Source organism: Chaetura pelagica, unplaced genomic scaffold, assembly GCF_000747805.2.
Source record: "Chaetura pelagica isolate M959 unplaced genomic scaffold, ChaPel_1.0 scaffold328, whole genome shotgun sequence".
In the NCBI taxonomy this organism is placed as follows: domain Eukaryota; kingdom Metazoa; phylum Chordata; class Aves; order Apodiformes; family Apodidae; genus Chaetura; species Chaetura pelagica.
Window position 1 is genome coordinate 2,776,638 of NW_009954216.1, and position 23,504 is coordinate 2,800,141.

At 42.5% G+C, this 23,504-nt stretch overlaps 1 protein-coding gene across 1 annotated transcript in view; it reads right to left on the minus strand.

Annotated features, from left to right (window-relative positions):
* Positions 1 to 23,504, minus strand: part of FGD5 (FYVE, RhoGEF and PH domain containing 5) — a 64,790-nt gene that overhangs the window by 32,440 nt on the left and 8,846 nt on the right. Inside the window, exons 3-5 of the mRNA XM_010003366.1 lie at positions 13,216 to 13,345; positions 7,481 to 7,539; positions 7,339 to 7,369 (exon numbers count right to left, since the gene is read on the minus strand). Of these exons, the coding sequence (XP_010001668.1) occupies positions 7,339 to 7,369; positions 7,481 to 7,539; positions 13,216 to 13,345 (220 nt within the window). The remainder of the gene's footprint in view (positions 1 to 7,338; positions 7,370 to 7,480; positions 7,540 to 13,215; positions 13,346 to 23,504) is intronic.

Below are 23,504 nucleotides of genomic sequence, written 5' to 3' on the forward strand. Positions count from 1 at the left end.
TGCTGAAAGGTTTTATCAGGAGCAGAAGGGCAAAGAACTTGAAAATTGCTCTCTCCTCACCAGTAGGAACTGAGGCCAGGTAAAAAGTCTATAGCATACTCAGGTTCGTCCTGTCTTTTCAGTTGTAACATTGTCAACTGCTGGATCACTGTGAACTGGAATGACTGGACTATCTAATAGATACTAGCCAAAAAGAAAGTCATACATACTCTTAGGTTTTTTTAGTAACTGTGACAGAAAAAGCATTTGTTTTCTGAAAAGCCACTAGAACTGGGTAAAAAAAAATATCATTATGACAATTTTCTTTTTACTAACTATATCCTGGATAAAATAAGATCATAACAATTTTTGAAAAGGGTATTGTTGTGCTTTCATTATCTGTATCTGGTTTCCACAATGTGTCCTGCCCCAGTACCACAAATAACCCCACTGTTGTGCTGTTCCTGCTCCTGTTTCTCTGGTGTGCGAGTGAGCTGATCTATCTACATATTTCAGCCAGTGTACACTCTAGAGGCTTTCTGACCAACTGAGCCAATCAATCCATCTTCTGGATGCTTTTCCTAACTCAAAGGAATCTGTAACCTTTCCAAGTCCTCAGTCATCATAATTAATCCAGACTGGGGAATTGGAAAGAATCCAAAGGGTTCTTTGAGTTTATTGTGCCTGGGGAAGTGAATAGATGTAGTTAAGTTCACTACTGATGTGCTTAACTAACCTATTATGTTATAGAAATGTCATCTTTTCCAAATTAACATTGAACAGCTCTGTATCTGTCCACTTTCCACCATAGCTGAGCAACAAGATTAACACTCCTTTCCCACAGCATCTCAGTGAACTTAATTAGTCATTAATTGCCTGCCCCTTTGATTATAATGAATTCTCAGACAAATTATTTCATTCCAGTTGCCTGGATAGCCAGCTTCCTAATGATTAATACAAAACCTACAGGATAACAGTAATCACTATAATGTCCATTTAAAAAAAAAAAAAAAGAAGTCACTATTGAAAAGGCCTAGTGCCTGAGAAGCCATTAATGGATGCAAAGTGCTCTGGCAGTCTCACTAACTCTGGTCAGTCATGGCACCCAAAGGTCTCCTGAGTCTGTCACCCAAACCGTGTCTAAACACAGAAGTCCTAAGTGAATCCTATGGAGTCACTAAACAGTGAGTCCATATAACTCCCTGCTGGGTCAAAACTTTCTTAGAATAGAAACATGAAGTAAAGTTGTTCAGTTCAAGACTCTGGCATGATGGCTGGATGGTCTCATCCAGGGGTATATGAGGCTGTGGATCTCATTCCTGCCTTAGCCTGTCCCTGCACCAGTAGTGGTGAGTGCATGTGGAACCATAACCTTCACTGGTAAGGTGACATGGAAAGTTAGCAATTGTGCTATAAAAATGCAGTTTTGAAATGTAAAACTTTTCAGTACTTTTTGGGTGCCCAGAAACAAGCCCTTTACAGCCATTCAGCAGCCAAATCCCTAACATCTCTGAAATAAACCCTAAAAATGATAACATGAAACAAAACAGGATAAAACCTGCAGCCACAAAAGTTGGTTTGTTTTTTTTTCCTATTTTCTGTGTGTACATCACTAACACACACAAGTAATGTTTTTTCCCCAAGATATAGGTAATTCTGGGAACAGGAACTGTAACCTACAGCCTGTTAGAAGGTCACGAGACAAAGAGGAATGTGGGGTTAGTGTCTACAAGATCTTAGGATTTATGTGGAGCACTACCTAGCTGTTGTGCTTGGCTCTCGGAGCAGAATCTGATCCTCTGTGTGAAGTGATGAGTCTCACTGCAGGGTGCTGGGGTATGAGATGCTTTAGAGATGCTGGCAGTGCCTACTAATGCTAAGAGGAAAATGGTGATTACAGGAGAGTTTTGGGAAAAAGGTATTTAAATACCTGGTTCAGAGCTACAGGCAAGTAGCACAGTTTACCTAGGATTAGCAACCTGGAAACCTTTGTAGCAGGTAGTTACCTCCAGGTACTCTTTCAAAGAGGACCAGAGGTTTTTGCTAGAGGACTTAGCAAGGAAGTTCTCTGCAGGATTCATTATCTGAGATGTGAGATTCTAATCCAAAGGCAAAAGGAGTCTGTGTTTTCTCCCAGGATTTTGTAAGCAGGTGCAGAAAAGATGAGGCTGTGTATTAAATCTCTCCAATAAAGGGCTGAAATGCTTTGGAGTCCAGCTGCAAAGATGAATTGTGGCAATCTTGTATGCATATCAACAGCCATTTTGCGAGATGGATACATGCCATACATATTGTTCTCTGCATTTCAGCCTTGCTGCCAGTTAGCCTCTTTTAGCCTCAGAACGTTTAACCTTTCAGGACCCTAGTGAAAAGCAGGAAAACTAACCTATTATCAGCTAAAACACTGCTTCAGGCAGCTAATTTACCCAGGAGAAAAAGCTGCCTGTAAATATATGTATATATATTTGCTATATTGGGTGATTTCTCTTCTTGAAATTCTACTTGAAAATAATCCAGGGTACATTAATTCAGTTTGGATTTAGAATATCTGTTTGCTTTTTCTGTGTATAACAGAACAGGCCAGGTTAGATCAGTTCATCTAGTGGCCCATGGATCCCTAGGGAACCAGGGAGTACTGCAACAGGTAGTTGGGAAGTTATAGGATTGAAATCAGTCTCTACCTCCACTGTATAAAGCTGATAGATCTGTCACCTGCAAGAGGCTGAAAGCAACTATGTTGATTAGAAAGCTCAGTAGGCCAGTAGGAGAGAAAGTCAAGATTTTTACTTAAAGGTGTAGCTAAACAGATAGCAAGTTGGTCAAAAGATGCCGACCAGTTGATTGCAATTGATTGCATATGATGGTGCAAGCTTTTACATCCACTTTACCTTCTAAAATGAAGGTGGATTGACAGATACTGCACACTGCAGGATCCAAGGCTCTTTTTGACATATAGGCATTACACCTGAGGGGGAGGGAGAAGAGTTCAAAGGGGAAGAAGTGTTCCCATATTAAAGCTGAATGCAGACCTGAGATGTTGTAGAGGATTATGTGAGCCAAGTCTGACTCATGAGTGGCTCCTGGAGTTACCTTCATTACGGCCAGCAGCCTCTATGCTAATGATGAAGGTGAAAGTGGTAACCCTGAAATAAAAAGTGGCACACCTTCTGTAGCAGAGAGTGACCTTTGATCTGAACTGAGCAGTGATCGTCCCAAATTTCTCACTATTAGGATCAGTAGAAACAATGCCAGATGAGCAGCAGAAAATGCTATTACAGCAGACACAATTAGTCTCTTATCCTGCCATTGCAGGGTACGATCTAGGTCAGGAACCCTGACCTCAGCACACACATGCAGCCAAATACACACATTCATCCAAAACACTGCAAATGAGTTTCAGAACTGGCAAGATGTAGAGTGTGCATTGTGAACACTGTCAGTGGGGCTTGTTACCAGGGGATTGTCCTGATGTGCTAGTGTGGCTTCTAGCCAAGTATGCTAGTGTGACTTCCCTCCCTTTTAAGAGATACATAGATTATCTGGAAGCTACTTCGGCTCAGCATTCCCACTGCAGAGACTCCATGGCTGTTACAGAGCTATTTTCCCACTGCTGATGAAGACAACGAAGAATAAAATGAAAAAGCCCAGCATACTGTGAGGGCAGGCTGTTCTTTTGTTACAGTGCATCTTTAGGCTTTGATAAGAGCTTCTGAGGGTCTAACAGCCAGCTAGCACTTCATTTAGCCAGCACGTTCCATTCACTAAAGCATTTAATTAGGAAAGTAGTAATTTGATTGGTCCAGCAGAACTCTGAACATCATCCAAGAAATTCACAGTAGTAAAAAAGGCTCAGCCAATCATTCACTGGAAGTGTAAGTAATTAGAGAGATGGAGTTCTGTTTCGTCTAACATGCAATAGTGGCTCCTAAATAAGATGTTTATTTTTTTATTCTTGAGAACATGCTGCCCACAGGAGTTCTGAAAGTAGAGTTTAACTAGTGAGCCTGACTTAATAATAATCTGCATGTAGGTACCTTTGATTTAGTGACTTGAGTACTAAGATGATTTTGTTCTTCTTTTTTTATTTCCTAAGATCTGTTTTGTAGTCAGAAGCCCATGATGCTCAATGCAGAGCTGGATCCCAACTGTTCAAAGGCTGGAGATCCGGCACGTTATATCTATTCATATCATATCCATATCCATACGTTAAAATACCAAGGAAGCATAAATCTGGGTTTTGGTGTTTCTAAGAATTGTGGCCCATTGTTATGAGGAAAATGCAAGCCAGGAAAAACAGAGGTGTTTAGACTGGTGTGTTTTCAGTGCAAAGCTGTCCCTTTAGGTATCTTAATTCAGTAAATGCCTTGGAGAGAAGTAATAATGACTTCAAAGGGGTTTGTGTGCAAAAAAAAAGGGGGGATTTTATGTACAAAAGGTCAAGACAAAAAAAAAAGTCAACATTGTAAACTATCAAGCAGTGCTTGATCCCACAGAGACTGGACTCCTGAGGAAGTCTGAATCACACTGGGTTTAATTTGTGTACATCTAGTAAAGTCATTTGAAACAGACAGACTGAAGGGAAGCAAATAAATGATGCTCTTGGTTCTTCAAAGTGATGTGTGAAACATTAGGCTGAGAAAGCAACCTGCAGCATTTTGTTCAGGAGCAAGCACTAAGAAAAAGATGACAAGTGCAGCCTGCATTACTGGGGAAGAAAAACAGGAGAAAAGGATGTCAACACCTGAGGATTAAATTATCCTGAAGGAAATGCAAAGAGTACTGAACTTTGAAAAACTAAATGGTGAGTACCAAGAGATCAGGGATTTGGACTCTAAGGCCCCCAGGTCCCATCTGCTGAGTCCAGAATGAGTTCTTAACTCTCTGCTCCAGAGAATTGCATTACCTTTGAATAGGGCGACTAACAGCTAACCCTGTAGATTATTATCACTACTACCACACCAACTGATACCGAGCTTGTGAGCTAACACAATATTTCCACTCTTTTAGTTCAATAGCAGAGTGGGTGTATGGAAATGTCATCGTTCTGGCAATCAATCAATTTACTAAAGTCTCTGCTGAAAGGCCAAACAGAATATGTTATGCTGAATGAATAGCAGCTCTAGCCAAGCCTAAAAATGAGATGGGAAACTGCTCCTGCTGCAGACTTAAGAGAAGTCTTTTTTCCCTTCTGAAAGCAGCTGTTGTGTGGCTTAGTTCCTTGCCTTTCTTACCAACATGTGGGTTTATGTAAGAAGATGAAACTTGAGGCTTGAAGATGAACATTAAGAAACTGTTTCCTTGAGAAAGCTGGTGATGGGGAACAAAGGGAAATGTTTTCCTGAACTGAGATAGGCTGTTGAGGAAGCCTTTGGCCGTAACTGGCAGAGAATGGGGTGTTGTACCTTGATGGCAGTTTGGTGACTGACTGATTGGTCACTGGTAGTTGCTTGTGACATCTGCCAGTGGGACCTGTGTCAACAGTGAGTGCACAGCAAAGATCTATTTTTTAACTGATGTGTCTGTTTGTTACTCCTAAGTTCCCTCTACTCCAGTGGGGTGGGCAGGCAGGGAAACAAAATCCCAGCAAAGCAGAATTCAGTGGAATATTCTGTTACAAGACTGAAAGATACAGAAAAACCAATCAAGTCCTTAAGAAGTGTCTCCCAGGCAGGAGAATAGAGAGTAGTTATGTTTTTCAGTTAAGCCTGGAAAACTTTTTTCATTCCTTCATATCTTCAGCCAACTCTGGAGCACTGCAGCAGATAAAATTAGCAGCCAAGCAGAGTTCTTCCTTAACTAACTTAGGATGCAGGTTTGGTTTTTTTTAGTATTAGGGATTGCCAACAGTTTGGAGTCCATCTAGCTGAAGGGCAAACAGCATGTTCTTTCATCCGTAAGTGTTTCTAAACTAAAAAAAAATTAGCAAAGATATAAACCAGAATCCCTGTCTCATGTTAAAGTTGTCAACTTGGAAAAAAGAAAGCAAAAATGACATTTCCTGTTCCTTCTAAATTATATTTACAGACAGAAAAATGGGATTATTTTGAAAATGCATAAAATACTCATTTAACAGATACCCTCAGAGCCAAATTCACCACAACAGGATTTACCAGAGGAAGGAGAAAAGGGCAAATTAAGTCTTAAAGGGACTGAGAAAGTCCTGAAGCATCCCTTTCCTGGCCCAGGAACAGCACAGGCAAGGCAGCCTGGCAGTAACATGGTGCTATAGCAGCCTTCATGCTGTGGTTGAAGGCACTGAAGTGCCTTGCAGGATGTGGATCTATAAATTGAAGATTTTTCAGGCCATGGTAGTTAGCCACTTTTATGTCCTAGAAGATATATGGAAAATGCTAGGATGTTATTCTATATATCAAGAAGTCTCTCCTTGACAACTCCACTAAATACACACACAGTGGTTCAGCCCTGCACTTACATGCTGACCATAAGGTACCAGATGTACTTGGAAATCACAGATAAATATATTAAAGAATGTTTTAATTGGATGCATCTAATGGTGATGCAGAGTGGTTGATACTCCCTGTGCATGGTAATTTCCTGTGTGTGTAATTCTGTTTTGATTTGGAAGCTGGCAGAGGCACTTTTTTTTTTTTTTTTCTTGATGATAACTTTTGGAAATCTTAATTTTAGCACGGAGTTCTGTGGGTATTCTTCGTGATCAGAAGCCCTTTAGTCCACCCTGGCTTCCCCAGGATGCAATGGATAGCTCCATCTTTCTCTCACTGGTGTCAAGTAGCTTGTCTGGCTGTGCAGAAATCAGAGGAAAGCCAGGACAGTCAAATGGCTAGGGGCACATTTCACCAATTTATCAAAATACTTGTAGCTGCCACTGAAGCTGCCAAGTTCCTTAAAGTGTTTGGTTCCTAGCTGATCAGCTTGGCAGTTTCTGATCTGTTGAAATGCAAGAACCTGCAAGGTGTTTGTCACACTTAAGGCTGATCTCCTGCCTCTGCTCACCAAGCCTGAGAAGGCTCTGAAGCTTTGGTGGCTTTCTTGAGAGGCACGGTGGGCAGGCAGCAGTGCAAGGCTCACCTCATTACTTTTCTCTCCGTAAGAGTTCTCGTCCACTGCTAGGGCTGAGGGTGTCCTCCAAGGACAACCTAGTGCTACTTTTTCCCTTCTCAGGGCATTTCTTTCCAAGCAGCAGTGGGCATGCTTTGTGTGGTGACTCTTATTCCCTACTGCCTTGCAACTAACAGCCAAGAAAGATGTTGAGAGCGAGGTTCACTGTAAACCATCCCTCCTCAAATTCACCTCAGTCCCTTCAATGCTTTTATGTCTTCTAAATTGCAACTAGGTAAAAAAGCCATTAGGTTCCAGTGATTAAAATAATTTACTTACCACACGTAACAGCTGGAGCATCTCCACGTATCTGGGGAAAGAGACAAACTTTTATTTATTGACATCAAACCACTGCTGAAGGGTGGATTGTGTAGCCTCAGTTTTAGGAGAGCAGCAGATAGGGTTGTAACAATGAACTCACACTTTTTCTGAAGACATCAGCTCCTGGGCAATAAGGTAAGCTCTGGATTGGCCTTCTTTCTGTCAACAGCAAAAAACAGAGACAAATTAAGACACGTCTTATTCCAAGAAATAAAGTAGTGTTAGCACTCTGAACTGAGATATTTCTTCAGTAAAAACAGTGAGCAGGTTTTTATTCTTTGTTGTTCTGTGCCTGGCATCCTGGAGTCCTTTCCATAACAGGGTGTTTCTGCAATTCAAATACTACTAATGTGGTACAATAGCTGCTTAGGCAGATGTCAAGTTTGAAAAATTGTCCTTATTGAAGAACCAGAGAACTTTTCTGTTGATTTTTACAGGTCCAAAATTCATCAGAGAGCAGAAAGTGCTGTTTGGGATCATGCTATGTGTTACTACACTTTGTTACATGGAAAAGGGAGTTCTTTATCAAAATGGTCATATTCCAAAGTGTTTTGACTGCTGTGAGACCTGTGGAAGCAAATGGGGCAAAGGATTCTTGCATGCTAAACAAAATGTCCAAGCTGAATGGCCATACGTATCTCCAGAAAGCAAAGAGCCTGGAACTCCAGCAGACAACATCTCAGTGGCATCTACTTAGCTGAAGGCATCTCAGAAGACACAGAAAACTGTGAAAGAAACAAAGTGTATAGCTCTGAGGTGCAAGTGGCTAATTAGGCTATTTTGCTCCTATTTCATGACTTAGCCTTATGGTGAGAAATGACCAAAACATGGAAATATTTACTGAAAGGAATCTACTGGGAAAAGTTTGACTTAGTAGTGGTGAAGTAGGGGACTAAAACAGTAGTGCAGCAGTGGTGAAGAAAAGCAGCCCTCACTGACCTAAAGTGGCCTCAGGGGAGGTGAGTTCAGCAGCAAGTCTTTGTGACCTTGCCAAACCAGGTTTGCTGGAAACCCGATGCTTACAGATCCTGCTTCTGAAAGCTGGACTGGGCCATGAAGTGATGTAATGCAGTTCCTTGGTATACCTGACATGTGGGAAGTTTGTGGCTGTATTTCCACCACAGATTCTGTGTGTCAGGTTGCTAGAGGTCAGGGAACGTGAAACTTAATTGAAGAGCAAACGAAAGGGGCTCTGTATCTTTCTGGGTCTCCTGGCCCAACTGGCTTTTCAGGATGTCCTCTGTGGACAAGCCTGGCTCCACAGTGTCAAGAAGCAGAGTGTATTTCCCCAGCAGGCCAGGCTTGCTTTCCCTTTGCACACACACATTGTCACACTCTGTAATTCCTCTCATGATTAATATGTCTTATGCAAGAGCACAGGGACCCCGGTGTCACATGGCCCGTCTAGGCGAGTTTGAGACAGTCTCTCTAGGCGTTGCCCATCTTGTGTTATTTAATTGCTGTTTGTTTAACAAGGAAATGAACTCTGAGATTGACGACAGTGTCTGGAGACAAAACTTCTGGGAATGGGGGATTGAGGGCAAGCAAGGTTCTGAAGCAAAGTCCAAGTGATTATTTTAGCATGGCTAAGTTGCCCCCTTTTTAGCAACCTGTGCTCCCTGCAGCTAGTCCTGTGCCCAGCCCTGGCTCCTTCCCAGCTCCCACCCCAGAAGCTGTACTCCAGGCCTCACTGCAATCCTCTGTTTAGCAGATGGAGGCCATGCAGCCACAGGGGGACCTTTAGCTTTCTGCTTCACTGAGTCTTGTCTTGTAGCCTCATCGCCCCATCCTCACCAAAACCAAATGCTTGATAAAGTGTTTGCAATATGCAATATAAAATTGCAATATATAACTGAAATATCTCCTCTTCTCTCAGCTCTGAAAAAAATGCTGGGGCCAGGAAGGTCACAAACACAAAGGCACCTAAACCAGGTTAGGAGCTTGTACAGTTGCTACAGCTCAGCTGAGCAACATAACTTGCAAAGCAAAGAGGATACTGTGCCATCATCTCTCCATTAGCTAAACTAAGCCCTGCAGCCCTCCCCCAAACGGATACCAAGTGTACCGATGGAAAACTGAGACCTAGAGATGACTTGTGACTTGCTCAGAGTTTCTTCTTCTCCAACAGCCAGTGTTTTCCAATGTGTAATGAAGCCCACCACCAGAAAGCTTTTGTTTAGAGCAATAAACACCCAAAAGCCTGCAGATCTTTACAGAGCACAAATGTGAGCACAGCTGAAGTACAAGTCCTAGGCAACTCAAACTGCTGATAAACTGTAGGTTTTGTGTTTCTTTTGTGCCTCCTAGTAGAAAAAACCCATTTGGGCTGAGAAGGGTTCAAGTAGTCAACAGTGGAAAAAGGTGATTAATTGTCCGTGCTGATGTGGCACTTAACTGGTGCAGGACTCCCTTCTCTGTGGTAGTAATCCAGTTCATATAGGGATAACTCCACACTGAGTGATTTATATGCTCTGGCTTTGTCCTGACCAATGCCAAGCCATCTGTGGTGACAGTGCCAGGTATCTCAGAGCTCTCAGTTACGCTGATGCAGCTGCTTAGCTTAAAAAGTTGTGGGGCTGGGGGAAAATCTGTCTCCATTGGGCTGGAGGTTGTACGGCCTTAGACCAGCACAAGTAGATCACAGAACAGTTCACTAAAATAGAAGCATTGGTGCTTCCACTTGCTGCAAGCATTGGTGCAAGCCACTCATCTGGAGTAATCCTTCGCATTTCAAAAGCAGGGTAACTAGTAACTAGGGTAACTAGAAGCAGCAGCGCCATTCTGGTGTGTCCCACTGTCTTGCCATGGTGACGTGGACGAACTGCATATCTTCCTGCATTTTCCTCCGTGTGTCTTATTTCAGACTCCTCAGGGTAGGTGCACTGCAGCTGGATAGAACCCAGCACAAGAACACTGACAGCAATTTGCAAGCTTCAGCCTCTGAGCTGAATGACTTCATAATGCCTCTTTTGTAATTATTATGAACTGTGTAGCAGTTCACAGTCATGTCACAGTGGTGTCAACAGTAAACTGAGGCATTACAAATACAAGTGGCTTTCAAAGGCTGTCTGTGAATTTGTTAGAGAAAAGGAAAAGCAGTCCACATCTTCTGTCTCCCAGGCCCCTTCCTTGAAGAGCTAGAGTGCAGCTCTCCTGGGGAATCTGGGTCGTTATATAAATCAAGAGCTGCTAAAGGCATCTGAATTAGGTAGGTCCTCAAGGCACACAAATCTGTCACTCCTAGCTCCAGTATGTTTCAGTTCTGTGTGTGTGTTTTAATATGTGAAGGTTAAAGGTTTGCAAAACAGAATGATTAATGGAGTCTGGAAACAAAGCCCACCCAGTGGAAATAGATAAGCAGCAGCAAAGGCAGCTTCTGTTCTGCAGCCATCAGACAGTAGCTGCCCTGCTTGTTGTGAGACCTTTGTGGCTAAGCTCAGTGTACCTTGTTTGTGTGGGGCACAGGTCCCTTCCATCTGCCATACTGGGTTGCTATCGCCCTTTTCTCCATTGCCTTATATTTTGACACCTGGGAGGAGGGTAGAGCATCTTGCCTCCAGTGCTGCTTTCTCACGAGTACAGCGCTAGGAGTTGTTGCTCTATGAGGTTCCTCTTCGTGCCCCACCCCCAGCACACCACCATAAAAAGGTAATGAGCACCCCTCCAGTCTGGCTAAGGTCAGATGTATTAAACTTAAAGCCCTAAATGACTAGCTAGAATGCTTTGTGTTTTCATTGGCATAAACTCCAGCCATGTCTGGTCTGAATTCTCTTTCTTTTATACCGTTTTGCTGTGGTTACATGCTTGCTATTCAGCTCACTACAGACTTTCACATTTTGCCACCAAGGTGACATCTCATCTCTGTAATACTGGCTGCATATACAGCTCCTTGTAACATACTGCTGATCAACCAGCAGGTGTTGATTCTAGACCTTTTCAAACCATGGAGCTGAGCTCAAAAGTAGATTTTAAAGATTATGTTGTCTCTATTTCTGATCTTTTAAAAACTGAATGTTTTGAGACTGCTACAAAAACTTAAGTTCTACCAAAGGGAACTTGAAGTTGGTGTCTAGTCAAGTCTGAACTCTTAAACTAATTTCCCTTTGAATTCCTTTCATGCGTGTAAGCTAGATGGGTCCAAGATGGATTTATCATTTTTTAGGAGTAAAAAAACAACCATGAAGTTCAGGTTTGAATCCAGCTCAATGATGTCTTGAGTAAAACCCTACAAAAAAGTCAATAAGATTTGTTTTAACAGCCTTGAATTTGCTACCAAGTGCACAGTGGTTGCATGCTTTTCCCTTGTGAACTCAAGTGACAATTTTATTGTCACCTCTCTGCTGGCATCACAACTAAGACATGCGGAGAAAACCTCACAAGCTGACATAACACATGTATGCTCTAAAAATGCTAGTGATTTGTCAGCTAACTAATAGAACTTGAAGGAAAAATATGCCACTGGTACCATGGGCAGCTCAGCATCCTGCAGGGCAGATGCAGAGCAATACAGCACACAGGGAAATCAAAAGGTGTTCTCCCTCAGAGAGCAACAGCGATTTCACTTCCCTTTCATGGTCATTCCGTTTGCAATTTTCTGTTCCTGAAAAAACTGGTGTCCTGGTAAGGGGAAAATTCTGCTCCCTTCTCTCTACACCTGCCCCTAGACAAAGCTACATAGACTAGAAATGCCTGAAGAGATCCAGTTTTTCTAGAATCAATATGCTTAATCTTGACAAAGCTGACCCTTACTTGGTCATAATTTGGTTTTGGAGGGACATCTGCACAGACTTTTGCAGGCTCTGACACATGCCTATGAGCAGACACAAGCCATCTACAATCAGAAAGCTAAATGGCTGTGCTGACACTGAGACATGAGGCCAAAATGAAAGCAGAGCAAGGTGTAGCAGATCAAGATTTGCTGTTTTCCTATGCAACCTTAGCTCCTGGGCTCAAATTGGAAGACTTCAGAAGAACATACCCATTTGTTCCATGCCACTCAAATGAGCTATGCAGTGGGTGCTTGTACTCAGAGACATAACATTAGATTGCTAGGCTCGTATTAGGTTTAAAGAATATACACACACCAAAAAATCTGTGAAAAACAAAGATAAATTTGTACCTAAAACTGCTCAATGCCATTTTTTAACAACTGCACTGTTGGGACACCTTACTAGAGGTTAAAACAGCCTTGTATGATCTTAATCTGTAGTCACATTTCCATGGTCTTCTCCGTAATTTAAGAGATGTTTTATTCATCATAAGTCAATACAATCAACCCAAACATGAGTTCATTTTCCCATTATGAGAGAATTGTGAGATTGCAGAAACCTATTAGATAATTTACTCCACCTCCTAGACAATAGGATCATAGAACGCCAGGTTGGAAGTGACCTCAAGGATCATCTGGTCCAACCTGTTTAGGTAAGACTATAGTTTATATAGAATTACATTTATATAGTTTATATAGAATTATATAGAATTGCATATAATTCACAAGGCAGAACGGGTCCAAATAATTTATTTGACATTGTTTTATTCAATGTAGTTTGTAAGATTGTAAAGATCACAGTTAAATCCTTCTTTTAAGTAAGATGTTTTTCCTGACATTCAAGTCAGGCCTTTCCTCCTTGTGTTGCCTCCACTGTCCCATCTTAGGCTGGCAGTTCTTTGTCACAATGCTACGGGGGTAAATTGTTGGTAGTGCACTGGAGGCCTGATAGCTCTGACATTTCTAAATGAGCACCGGGGTAAAGAGCAGAGTTGAGAGTCCAGTCCTTCTGCAAATTGTTTCTCCCTCTCAGAGTTTCATGCAGTCCACATTTTCAGGTCTCTTACCTTGTTGATGAGGCTGGGATCACCCAGGCTGCTCTCGTCATCTTCTGAACTCTTCTGTTCCTCATCTGATGTGACAACCTCTGTGGGTATCACAGAGACTGAGCACACCTTGTAGGGCTCGGTGTAGGCACTGCAGAGGGGAAGAACAGACTAGCTCAGTGGTCTTTGCTTTAGAAAGGTCTCTCATTGGTGATCTGAATATGCTCAGCTCCAAATCCCAGACATGGGATCTTGTTAAACCTTTGTCTGCTGAATTTAAGGCAGTCTTCCAAATTTAGTTATGGTGCAGTTGCTCACAAGCTCTGTTCAGGCTTTCCTTTAATTCTGTCTTTTATATGAAATAGGCAAAGATCTTGGCGTCTTACTATGTCATGCCTCTTATCAATCATTCTAAAATCTCTGAACTTTATCCAATTATCCTTTAGCATAATTCAATCTACTAACCACTTTAGCACCCATTCTTGCTACCAGCCAGTTTTAGTCCTATGCTTGGTACCGCAACACGAGACTCAGTATTCCAGTACTGGCAAAAGAAGTGCCAAGTGGTAACACCCATCTATTCCTACCTGACTTTGCTGTGTTTACATTCAAGGATTAGATTAGTATTTTAGACCACAGTATCCTTCTGGGAGCTTATATGTAGCTTATACATCACAGTTGTCCCAAGCTTTTTTTATTTCCAAGGGTAGGTCCCATGTTCAGACAAAAGGGTGAGTCCTTTGTCTTTAGAAACAAAATCTGACATCTCCATGTGTTCCAGTAGACGTCTTGGCCAACCAGCTCACTCTGTAACATGGGCCTGGCTTACTCAGTGTATATGATTTCTTTATTTCTCATTTGCTCTGAAACATTATTAATTTGCTTTTGCAGCTCTGCCTCATCTCATTATTTGTTTATCTCCCACCTGGAGATCCTAGATGAGAACAAATCCAAAGCTTCAAAGCCAATGCTGGAGTGACAGGAGATGGGTCAGTGTCAGTGGGAGGGCAATGAAGAAAGAGACCCCCAAGGCCACTGACCAGACTCATATTTCCTTTTGGAAAGGAAAGTCCCAACATATCTGCATTCACTTTCAAGCTGCAGACAGGGCTGTGTGTCTCGCCATGCATGTGCATCTGGCAGCTTTTCTGTTATGCTGCCAGCTTTTCCCTCCTGTGCAGAGTTTGTGGGCTCTGATAAGCTGCTTGGTGTGTTTGCTATGGCTGGGCAAAGGGCCAAGCAGCAGCACTGCTCCTCACCATTGTCTTCTCCTGCTTAGTATTACTGTCTGCAGCCTTTCAGTGTGGGTAGCACCACCAGGCTTCCAAAAACCCGCCTGGTTACAGCAACAGAGGCCTCATCACAAGCGAAAGCAAGAGCAAGTGGCAGGTACAGCTCAGGAGGCTTATTAATAGTTCAGCCAGTCTCTCTCCTTGCCTGCACAGCCTTTCTGCAATTTGTAATTGTTTGCCCCACCAGACGTGAAATTAAGGCCCACCCTTTGTTTTTCGCTCGCTCACTGGTAAATGACTGCTTTATGTTAAAATAAGAACACATTATAATTGAGGAGTAATGCCTCAGTATATTAGTCTGGTAATCATTACAAGTGGCATTATTGAAGAATCACACAGTAGAAAAACTTGCAGTGTTGCTGAACTGTTGCATGGATTCCATTCATAGTAGGCCTGCAGTCCAGTGGCTCCGGCTTGTGTTTAAAGAGAAGTGCCAGAATGTCATGAGTCTCATTGGCACATGGGATGGGCACAGGCATATTGTACCACCCTCTCTGTCCTACCCTTCTCCAGCCACATCAGCAGCACTCAGGTCAGGTCTTCACTTCCGAGACTGTTCTGTGTTGCCACAGAGCTCCTAGGCAGTACACCTTTCCTGATATCCACCATGTGTCTTACTGCAATGAATCCACATCCTTTCATCTATTTTATATGCCACTGCTGGGCTCCTCAGTGCGAGAGAGACATGGACATACTGGAGAGAGCTCACACTTCATACTGGAGAGAATATCCCTGTCCTGGGATTTATTTATTTCAAGTCACATGTCCAGCATGTCCTTCTCAGGCAGTGACATCCTTATTCAAAAAATGTTAAATAATATTAAGTGATCACTACAGTGATGGTAATTAGGAGAGGCAATAGGATGACAAATAATCCTATTTTATTAAAACTCCTTTATTTTCTTATATCTATTTGTAAATGACTTTTAAATTCATTTTGCGAAAGGAAGAGTCATTACTGAAGGAAATTAAAAGTTCAAATGCATTTAAAGCAAATAAAAGGAAATGCCTATTACTGCAGCATGTGTTTAGCCAGTCAGTTTGCTGTTATGGCAGATCATGAAGGCAAATATTGCAGCTGAAGTCTGAAAAGGGCAGAAAAGGCATGATATCTGCTAATAACATACAGAGCCTGACAAGGCAAGGTAACAGGAATAATCACATTCACACTCTGAGACATAAGCTGTTTGCCTGCCAAGGCCAGAAAGGTGTTCTTCCTCATGGCACAAACATTTAAACTTGAATTTTGCTCTTTCTTGCATTGATGTGGGACATGATACAGGAGAGAGGAAGAGGATTTTTGGTCAGATGTGTAAGGCTTTTGCTCTGTTCTAACAACTTTAGGGACAAAATTCTTCCACCTCCAAGCATGGCTGCTGGAGGTGCTCACTGAGCAATGGTTTGGGTTTGGGCTCCATCTCAGGGAATGTTCTCTGGCCTAGCAGGGGGCAGCATAAGTAGAGAAGAGGTAAGAAAAGCCTGACAGTGAGGCTTAAAAGCCATGTCCCCAGTGTTGTGAGATGGATGGACTGCTCTTTCCTTGAGGCACCTGCACAGCCAATCCATTTTTCAGGCTCAGCTGCCTGGACCCCAGGGTGCACTGCTCTCTGTGAGCACCATTCCTGATCCTGCGTCTTTACACCACTGGGGTAAATAAAGCAACACTAAGAGCTGAACAAGCCTGTCAACAAAAGAGCGTCCTTGGGCCCCAGACAAGTGGCACACCCCCTCCCTGCCCTCCAACGAGCCATCGTGGCCTCAGCTTGTGCTCAGCCTGGCCCTCCCACCCTTATCCTGCATTTCCTGTAAACAGGGAACACTTCCTCCCCAGAGGGGACCTGGCAATGAACTCACCAGGGCTGATGCTCTGCCGCGCCGCACCCAACGTCCCCCCCCCCCCTGCCAGCAGGTACAATGGGGTGGCCCAACGCCCCCCCCCCCCCCGTGCCAGAAGGTACAATGGGGTGGCTGATAATACAGAATAGGCTATTAGAGGCAGCTCTGCCCTTTATAGACTCCTCTGAGCACATTATTTACGTTGCATGTCGCCTACCACTGAGCTGCTGCTTAAATTAAATTGTCAGCCTCACAGGCATCCAGAACTCATCTGTCCAACAGCACCAGCAGAGGTTTTCCTTAAGGCATCAGCACAGCTCTTCCTTCTTATGCTTGTCTTTTTTTTTTCTTTCCCTTGCTAAACCACAGCCCTAAACCACAGGTTCTCTAGAACCCAATCTCTGGTAACCTCTTTGCCATGTTGAATCATTGCAATGCTTGGAAACCTGAACTGAGTGGGGCAGAACAAAAACCCAAGTGCTTGACAGTGATAAAAGTTTCCATTTCGAGCTGCGAAAACTGTTCTTCCTGCTTAGACCATGAAAGCCACACACCTGCATCATACTGAAACTTTCCATACTGAACATCTGTCCAGGGACAGAAGATAACAATGAAAACATCTCCTAATTATCAGGATGGGTTTGAAGTTATTTGCTGAGCAACCTATAGTTACAGCACATATGGCCTTGGACAATGAAACCACCCAGTAGTTTTGCCCTATTTTCCTCTATAAAATTAGTTTTCTTAGTGATGGTCTGATATTTGATACACTGGAGTAAAACTTGGAGGGATTCACCCTGACTTTAGTGGAGTCATTTCATACTTGTTATCTTTGAGCAGAATAAGATGATCTGATTTCACCCTGAACCCTTATTCCTCTCATAAATGGGTGACAGAGTAAGCCAATTACCAAGAACTGCATTAAGGAGAAAGAAAAGCTGTCTCCTATAAGAAGTGACCATCAGCTAGTCACTTGATGGTCATCTCAGAGTATGAGAAGTACACCTCTGTGGGAAGACAACTGTCTCGGAAGCAAAGCTGAAACCCCCACTGTTCTACAGATTCTTTGTTCTTATCTTGGGCATGTTTCTTAACTTCTTTGTGCTGTGGCTGTCATTTGTGTAAAGTGGTAAATCCCAGAGCAATGTTGTGTTTAAAATACAGGTAAGACAGGCTCTGGATACTACAGATTCCTGCCAGCATCTGAAACTGAACTCCTCTGTCCATCTCCTTTGGGGCATAGTTTGGCTTCTGTTCCTCCTGTTGACTGGAAACTAAAAGGGTTTTCACTATAATGGTCCAGTCAAAGAGGGATGGGTATTCCCAAGGTCATGCCCATGCTCCTTCTGTTAAGGCACAGAGTAATGGATACACTCTTGTAGCCAAGCTGAGATACAGAAATTTAGCTGAACTATTTAACAGGCTTGTTTGTTAGTGTTGCTGTTTGATCCTGTGGTTTGGGGCTGTTCTTGAGTTGCTTAAGGAACACAGTGGAGAAGAGCACCAACAATGGAAGATTTAGGCAGAGTTACTTACAATTTATCAAAACCTGCAGATAGACACTTCAGAAAAAGGCCTGCACAAATCAGTCTGTGGTGGTTTCACAAATGGGGGGAGGCAGAACCAAGGCATATTTGTAACACACAGTGGCACAAGACATGGGGCTCTGGGGGTGTGCACATGCCAGTTTCCTGGCGTGTGCATAGTCCTGCTTATCTCTGCAGCCACTTTGTGCTGTTTGCTTTTGTGAGGGCACTGGTCAGGAAGACTGAATCAGTGAATCAGAAGGAAGAGCAGTGCAAGGAAAGGTAGCACACATATGAGCCATGGAAAATGCAGTGAAGCTGCCTACTTTACAGATTTGAAAGCATTTGGGTATGTTCTGTTACCATCTTGTGTTGTGATTCTCTGTGGCTGCCGTCTGCCTGCTGCATCAAGGCATGGCTGTTCATTCCCTACTCTGGGAGTGAAAGTACATGGGTAGAATGAGAGATGTGGTAACGGGAGTGATTCAGACACTGTCAGGGAGGTGTCTGCATAACTGACATGAGGAAATCACTGACAGGCTCAGCAACCACTTCGCAGATTGGCACTGCTTTGCCAACTGTGATATTGAAGCCACTGGCAAAAAAAGGTTGTGGTGGGTCAAGAGGTAACTCTTAACCACTTGGAAAAGATCTTGTCTGACCCTATATCATGTAGTGTAGCATGATTCTTTGCAACTTGTGCACTCTTCTCTGCCCTAAACAATGACATGAAAATCAGTATCTTTAAGTAGGTGATACTCCAAGACTTTCCAACAAATCTTCAAAACTTCCCATCATGTTCCCATTCCCTACAGTCCCTGGCCTGTCAGAGATTTGATGGTTCAAGTGATGCTATGTTTATTGACGTGAAAAGTCCGCAGATATCTTTTAAATAGCATCCTGCCGTAGTATTGCTCTTCTTTAAGCTTTATCATTGATTTAATTAATTCCCATTTACCCCGCTTTTCATCTGAGACACTTAATTTTACACAGACTCTGAAAGTCAAACGCTGAACTTCTTCACAGCTTAAAGCAATGTTGAAAAAGGTATTTTATCCACCACATGGAGAATGGCAAACTCTGATTAGGGTTGTTAGTTGAGTTGGTTGTGAACTTTACGAGGAGACAACTATTTTTCTTTGCTGCAACATCTGAAGCTTAGAAGTTTATTTTTGAGCCTCAGAAAACTGCAGAGAAATAATTTCAGTGTTCTAGAATTGAAGCAGAACTGCATCCATTTTTGGTTGCTCTGAGACCAAAACCTATGTGCCTGTTTTTGTCCCTATGGTTGGTGTTTTAGGCACTGGGCTGTGAGAAACTCAGAATCTAACTCCCAGTGTTTACTGATTCTTAGTGATCTGGGATGAAAACCAGAACCAGAAGAAGCAGAGACTGGGATTTCTATATCATATGCTACAGTATGTAGGAGTTTCCCTTAAACTTTGTCAAAACAGATACATCATTCACACAGAACGCTTTTGTGAATGTTTTCCTCTTGAAAATATTTCAGCTCTCTCAATTTTCAGGTGCCAGCCTGAACTATTAGGGCAGTCAAATCATAAACAGCTGTTAAGATCCTCAGAGGTACAAATCAACAGAGTGTACCACTGCACCCCAAGTGAGCATCATCATTTCCTCAACCAGATCCACTTACATAGACACTTTTCTGACAATGACACATTTACCAGTGTTTTTCTGACTATGAGTTCTGGATCCAGTCAGAAAAAGATGATACATTTCACAAAAATAAACTGATGGCATCGCACATATAATAGATCAGTGATCAGGGGTATGTTACTGATTATTCTTTCTTTGTTTATTTTTGGCAGGGTAACCTAGTCACTAAAACTTGGAAACAGAGTCTTTATGTTCTATTTTAATTTTATTGCTAGTTTGTTATTCCATGCTTTCCATGGAAATCATTCACAGTAAGTTCAGCATAATGAAGACCATGCTGCCCTGCAGGACTCTTAAGATGGAAGAAGAGTTTTAATTTCTGTATACTAAAAGGATCAGTTGCTTTATCAAGACCATGCAGCCAGATCAGGGAACAAGCTAGGGGAAAAATACAGTGAAGATAAGATCAGAGGGAAACCTGTCTAGATGACAATAGTAATGCTCTCTATTATCAACAACAACAAAACCCCCCAAAATAAGAACAAAAGTATTTTTGACTGGAGTGAGACTTGGTCAACTCCTCTCTTGCCGTTCTCAGTGCTCCTCCATCTATTTCTGTTGCTGAGAGCCACCAAGGAATTTCTACAGATTGTACCACCTCTCTTACTGACCAAAATGTTCATCACTCTTGAGGGCTATTTTCATAGATTGTCATCCCTGGCCTAAGTCTCTCCCTCAGAAACTTTCTGAAGCAGTGGTAGTTTGTGCTAAATGTGTTTTAGCCTCATGCTAAGATTCCCAGCATAGTTCTGCTACTGGGAAGGAGCTGGAGTTTTAACAACGGATCCCTTGAAACAGGCTGCAAACTGAGCTGCCTGTTGCTCCCAGGCCAGCATGTGCTTGTCCTGTCTCTTGGTCATGATGTAGGAAAACATTAAAAAGTGTAACTATCTTTTGCCTGCATGACTGCAATAGTGCTTCTTTGTGCTGGTGCAGCAAGGGTCAGTGATCTCAGGCAGTGTGTCCAGAAGGCTTCCTTGCCCCTCACAAAGACCAGTCCTGAACAAAGCACTGCCCTTTCTCAGGGCTTTAAAAGTTCCTGAGCTCCTGCATGCTGGGGCTGCAGAAATACCTCCCTATCAGAAAGGCAGGGAGGTTTGGCAGCTTTTCCTATCAGTTTTCAGAGACCTGTGGACAAATGAAAGGAACTGATCCTGCTAAGAAACATCTTATCTTCATGGTTGTCCTTCCAGCAGTGATTCCCTTTGGACTTGAAAGCACATATCAGAGTTGAGACTGAGCTCATCAGCAGCCTTACCAAGAAAATGGAGCTCTTGGGATTCTAAACTAACCATGACTTTGTATCTGGTTTTTCTTTCCTACTGTTTAGGGGGAACATCAAATGAACTGAACTTTCTTGTGTTTCAGAGATTCACCCAGTTCTTAAAGCAGAATATTTCCAGAAGGAGAGAAACGTAACTGCTAATATGTAGGCCTGAAAGAAAGTGCTCAGGGGCTCCCTTCTGTCTCCCATGGTGTCAGTTTCAGTTCCTAGATTAAAATTAGAGCTGGCTGCAGTTTTGCTTGGCTGAGGCTTTTTTGGCTGGAAAATCAGGTTTGGCATGATTAAAAATTGTGTAGATTTGTGATTTTGGACTGGGATTGATCTATTAATTAATTCTCCCCTCTCCCCCAATAATTCTAGAAAATGAAAACTCTCTTTATTCTGCAATTTAAGAGTATGTTTTAATTCAGAATTTACTTCAGTGTCTGTTTTTTTTTACACTTGTAAATAAAACTGTCAGAAGAAATGCTGGGAGCTACATAATACCTTTTTTATCCCCCTTGGACTCTGCAATTAGGTAGATATATTTTATATCTCTTCCACCCACTGAAGCCGTGTTTTTCCTTAGAACTCCAAGATTAACAGATTAATTTTTTTTTTTTTTTTTTTTAATGTTTTTGTCATCTTACTGGTCATTACACTTGCTATGGCATTTCACCCTGAGTGCATGCACTGTGCTGTGTTTTTATTTCACTGGCATTGTCTGGATTTTTTAAGCCAGACAATGTGAAAGCAGAAAGTTTAAAGGAAAGATTTTGAGGTGCTCAGTTTTAGCCTGCATATAATCCTTATCTATTTAAGAACCAGAAGATTTGACTTCAAGGACTGAATTGTACTGTGTGCAGTCCGTTGCTTCTGAAGGCTTGTTTGGCTGAGGAGACTTTTCTGCACTTTAATCCAACTCGCAGAACTAATACCTTAAATGTAAGAGGATTAACAAGCCTCAATGAGAAACCTGCATCAGAAACACCAAACTAGCTCAGAGAGCCACTTGCCAAGAGAGCCCATCAGAGAGATGTAGTGGATTAATATCCTAGTTTTTGGCCCAAATTTACTAAATGTATTCAAGACATTAGGACAAACTGCCAACAGACTGAAGAGGTGGTTAATTTGAGAAATCTAAGAATGGCTGGATGGAGACTGATGAACTGAGCCAAGCAACTATCAGTTGTCTCAGTTGATAAGCACCTTAGCTGTATTTCCTGAGAAAACATCCCCATGATACTGATAAAGCTGGTGTAGCATGAGTCAGTCAGAACACCAAAAGATGTTCACTGATGATAGGTCTAAATCTGCTTGCTCTAGGCCTTTGAAGGATAGCATCTAATTAATCCCACCAATTACTCAAGTGAAAGGGTCCTTTTATAAGCTTTTTAAGAGGTGTCTTGGCAAAGCAGACACAGCCTCTTAAATATGTTCTTCCATCCATTAAGTCTAATTGGTCGATTAAGATAAAATTAATTGTTGTATGCCATTGAACAGCAAATTTTTTAGGTAGCTTTTACATTAACCCCTCTTGGATCCTGTAAAAGAAGAGTTCTTGTAAGATAATTAAAAATGCACTTTATGTTATAAATAACTTTGCTGGGTGGCACAAGAAACCATAAACTACTAGGTTAGGTTTGCATTTAAGATGCAATGGCATTCTGTTGCTTTTGTTACAAATCTAATCTAGAGCTCTACCTCGTATCATTGAGCAGTGGATTCTGGAACGGCTGCAGATTTGTGATATGCAATCTCTCATTCCGTAAATCTCAGTAAGGCACAGGGTGGGGGTGGAAGAGGAGAAAGACGTGCATAGAACATTCATTGACAGTAAAAGGCCTCACTATTTCAAACAGGCTGCATCTTGCCAATCTGCAGTCTCACCACCCTGTCTGCAGTACATGCTTTATTCTCTATGGTGCTAGGGAATGCTTAAATCACACCAATATCACTGCTATGCCCCATTAACATAATCCAGAGCAAATATGCAGTATACAGCAGACTCTCTTCTTGTGTAACCCCCCTGAACTATATTTCTGATTCATAAAATGGTAACTGAGAAGACAAAGAAGTCTACCCAGGCTTATAAGCCCTCAGGACATGGAGATGCCCACGTGTACCCATTCTCTGCACTGTAATTTGATCAGAAAAGTAGCCATCAGAACGGATCCTAGCTGCTAATAAAACCATCATCTGCTGAGGACTTGGGAGCATTTCCTGGGAGGTACATGGGACTGTGATTCCTCAAAAACAAAGCCAGGACTGGACCTGGTATGTTGTGGCTGAGCAGCAGCTGAGGCTGTGCTTCATCTCTGGTGTGTGCAGGACTCTGGGGTGCAGTGCAAGCTGTGCAGGGGCAGCACACTGCCTTCCTGATACCTGTACTGTCCCTCCACATCTGCATCACCAGCATGAACCAGGACAAACTGCTCCATGGATCTTGGAAAAAAGGAGAAGAGTTATGGAGCTGCTGTAGGATTGATACCTAAATCCAGACAATATGCTAAAATCTCTCCTTCAGTATCAAGATCACGTTACTGGTACAACCTAGAGACACTTCTCAAAGACGCTAGTTGAAAAAGTTCTGCTAACAAAGAGCATTTCATAGCTGTCTTGCTGTCCTTCCTGTCTTGGAATGACAATTCTCCACCCCCAAATGCCTGACAATAGGAGGTGAAGCATGCCCAGACCTGAGCAGCAAGTGGTTAT